The sequence below is a fragment of the Arvicola amphibius genome, chromosome 1 (genome assembly GCF_903992535.2).
Source record: "Arvicola amphibius chromosome 1, mArvAmp1.2, whole genome shotgun sequence".
Lineage (NCBI taxonomy): Eukaryota > Metazoa > Chordata > Mammalia > Rodentia > Cricetidae > Arvicola > Arvicola amphibius.
The window spans coordinates 155654707-155658642 of NC_052047.1; the positions used below are offsets into that span (position 1 = coordinate 155654707).

Consider the following 3936-nt stretch of genomic DNA (forward strand, 5'->3'; position numbering starts at 1 on the left):
AACAGAATGAAGCAATGACCATTCCTTACCTTTAAGAATAACATAGAGAGCCATCCATGACAAAGATATATGTGACAGTGGCATTGCTTTCTGCAAATGATATTTCTGATGAGAAAGGGCATTTGAAAAGAGATTTCTTTAATAGACCTTAAGGAATAATGGCTAATATTAAAGTTGGGTAATTTGAATTAACATTATAGGATACTTTCTTCAGCCTTCCTAACTGTAGATTTAAGGAAAGAAGCAGAAACAGTATTCTTTAGAACTGTCAATATTCGTTGAAATTTTGAGGTCACTTCATATTATTTGCTTTCCTTTGACTTTTTAGGAAAGAACACTATCCCAGTTTCAATCTCACATTTTCTCTTGGAAAGGAAAGGTAAATGTGGGAAAAGATACTAGATATGTCTTCTAAAGTCTTGTGTAAAGTCAAAGAATATTTTTCAAGGGTATTCAACAGTTTTGTTCATGTTTTTACTGTTAGAATGAAACCTAAGATAAAATAAGGTGTTGCTGATGTCATTGCTGTCCTAATTGGATAAGCCTAGATAAACAAAAAAAATGTACACCATTATCTGAATTTTGTTTGTACCACTGTCAAGTCTAACTTGAGCAATACTTTGCCCATGATCACTTCTCTTATAATTCCTTTATTGCTTCTTTTGTTCCTTAAATATCTGTTGTACAATAATCTGTGAATATGACATTCACATGTCACTGAATTAATGCCCCAGAGGACAATGAAATACATACACAAATAAATTAAATCTATAATGAATAAGTGTATGAAAGAATTCTTTCCTAACACACTTGAATTGATTTGACTAATTAGTTCTGTGATACTTACTAATGAATTTACTGAAAGAATTTAATTGCTGTTCCATGCCTTCTGAAAATACCTTTGTGTATCCAATACATTTTCTCTGATGCTCTTGCTTAATAGTATCTCACTACCAAACTGAAGATAAAAATTAGCATGTGGATTTTCAGGAGAACCTATTTCATAAAAATAAAAATTAAAAGATCAAGTATTTATCTGTTGTGCATTTAAATATAGATTTTATTAGTAAAGTAAAATAATTGTCTAGAAGGTAAATTAGAAATCTGACAGGTATTTTTCCACTCTGAAGAGAACAGCTGTGGATTCAATGGCCTGGGAGAACCACTCAGTACTGATGGAGTTTGTGTTCCTGGCTTATCCCAAAGTCCCAGAATTACGTACCCTCTGCTTCATTGGAATCAGCCTGGCTTATGCATTAATCATCTCCGGGAATATCCTCATTGTGGTCTCCATCCAGACAGAATCCCGCCTACATACACCCATGTACTATTTCCTGGGTAGCCTCTCGGGGATAGAACTATGCTACACTGCAGTGGTGGTACCACACATGCTGGTCAACACCTTACAGTCAGAGAAGACCATCACTCTGCTGAGCTGTGCCACTCAGATGGTTTTTCTCATTGGACTTGGCAGTGCCGACTGCTTCCTCTTGGCTGTCATGGCTTACGACAGATATGTTGCCATCTGTCTCCCCTTACAGCATCCTCTCATCATGACTGTAACTATTTGCATCCGCTTGGTTGTGGCTTGTGTGGTCATTGGCTTGTTCCTGTCCTTACAGCTTGTGGTCTTCATCTTCTGTCTTCCATTCTGTCAGGACAGGGAAATAGAGCACTTCTTTTGTGATGCCCCACCAGTGATGCGTCTTGTCTGTGCCAAGAGTCATATCCATGAGCTCTCTGTGCTAGTGGCAGCCACACTAGCCATTGCTTTGCCTTTCTTTTTTATTGCTACCACCTATGCCTTGATAGTGACTGCTGTACTCAAACTCCACTCAGCAGCTGGTCGGCGCAGAGCCTTCAACACCTGCTCCTCTCACCTCACTGTGGTGCTGCTGCAGTATGGCTGCTGTGCCTTCATGTACCTGCGCCCCAACTCCAGCTACCACCCCAAGCAAGATCAATTCATCTCTCTCGTGTACATCCTGGGAACCCCATTCCTCAATCCCCTCATCTACACTCTGAGGAACAGTGAGATGAAAGGGGCCATAGGGAAAATTCTTACCAGGAATTATCTTTCCCAAAAACTGATATGATAGGAAAAACCCAATATAACCAAATTTAGTCTTAGCTAAATCAAATCTCTGTGTCTCTACAAAAGTATTGTCTCAACTGATGTAGAAATGATGTCCCTCACAAGCAAGGAGCCTAACGTACAAAAATGTCCCATTTGTATGGTGACATTCTTTACTATGTGCTAGTTTTAGACTGGGTGATTAGTTTTCTAAGAGATGTATAAGCAAGTAGATAAGCACAAAATATTGGTACTAGTAAAGTATATGACATTATATAGCTAGATAGTATATAGTAGTTGCTTATTCCATTGGTTTTAGATAAAATGATAAAAATAAAGGGATTGTCTGCAGTACTTGGGAGTCAGGGAATGTAAAAACATTTAAGCCTTATTGACTACAAGAGGCCATTATCATAACGACACCTAAAAAGTAAGAAAATGTACAGTGTTTAAAAAAAGCAATGAAAACAAGATTCAGAGTGGAATCTATTCCAGGAATGGTAGTTTCGATTCAGTTAAAGAAACTTTTAACCAGCTAGATAACACAAAGAGAAATCAGCGAGGGCAGTTCCACATGTCTTTTGCATCTTTTGCTTAGTTCTGTACTTTGGAAACCAACTGTTGGCAAGAGAAAGTTGTATCTGTGTGATTTTATTACGAGGTCATTCTTGAGAGATGTAAGCTGTGGTGAGAGAAAGTTTGAGGATTATCAACCAATAGAAAGCCTCGAGTTATTTTCTATAGTATTATATGTAAAAATAACAAACACTACTAATCAATTTTTCTTAAATAAAGTGTTTATTAAATTTTTTTCATTAGGAATGGAATTCAATATGTATTTATCTGAATGTTCTGGGTACTAGTAATGTTATCATTAAGTGCTTTCAGTGTTCAAGAAATATAGATAATGCACATATCTTGTAACAAATGTCTGAAACATAGATGTTTTATGTTAGCTTTCAAAAGTCCTTTCTAGTATTATAATAAAAAATTCTGTCAGTAGAATGATCAAAAGAGTTTACCCAATATTTTCAGATAACAAAGCTTAGTTAATAAGTCTTACATAATATAATTTCTTCCTAATAAAGGGATGTACTTTACTGCTAGATCTAAGAGGCTGGAAAAACAGTTCTGATAGAGTCAATTGTACTGACATGGTTTCTAAAGTCACTTCCTCTCCTTCCTTTTCTGTGTGGAGATGTGTATATAATTTACATAGGGGACATGCTAATTACAAGGTGCTCCATTCTTAGCATGATTTGCAGTTTGGAGCACTGAGTTGTGCTTCATGACACAAATCTAATCAGGTGAATGTTCCACATGACTTCGAAAGGAATATGCATCTTAAGGATCACAACGGATGGCTAGAACTTTAAATTAGCTAATTATATATTGTTGGTATATTTTTTATTCCTTTTTTTCATGTGGACATTGACTGGCCCCAAACTTGTAATCTGTCTACCTCAGCCTTTTAAGGACTGAGAATACAGAGAAGAAGCACAACTCCCAAGTAATAGTATCGTCTTAATGTTCTGTCTTCAAGTGGTTGTCTATCTACATTATCTGTTACTTACTTTTATAAAATGAAATATTAATCTTCTGATAATAGTATTGATCAAATCATAAATGGGTTATACTTTTAAAAGTTAAATGGTATTTAAATCAATGGATTAAAAATTATTTTCTGTTTTACATGCAGGCGATTCACACACGTATTAATAAAATAGAAAACCCACAAGACACACACACACACAAACACACATGTATCCCAAAGTCCATTAAAACACAAAATCAATCAGAAACTGCAAAATGAAAGACTAATAAGGGTGAAAAATCAATATAAAACAAGAAGTCTATTGTGA

The 3936-nt window shown here is 35.7% G+C and overlaps 1 protein-coding gene across 1 annotated transcript; it reads left to right on the forward strand.

Annotated features, from left to right (window-relative positions):
• Positions 1–1148: 1148 nt before the first annotated feature.
• Positions 1149–2096, forward strand: LOC119824239 (olfactory receptor 10W1-like). The gene has a single exon (XM_038344418.1). It carries the CDS (start codon positions 1149–1151, stop codon positions 2094–2096), a length of 948 nt encoding a protein of 315 aa, XP_038200346.1.
• Positions 2097–3936: the final 1840 nt, after the last annotated feature.

Coding starts and splice junctions, on each gene's coding strand:
- LOC119824239 (XM_038344418.1), top strand. CDS start 1,149: ATGGCCTGGGAGAACCACTCAGTACTGATGGAGTTTGTGTTCCTGGCT.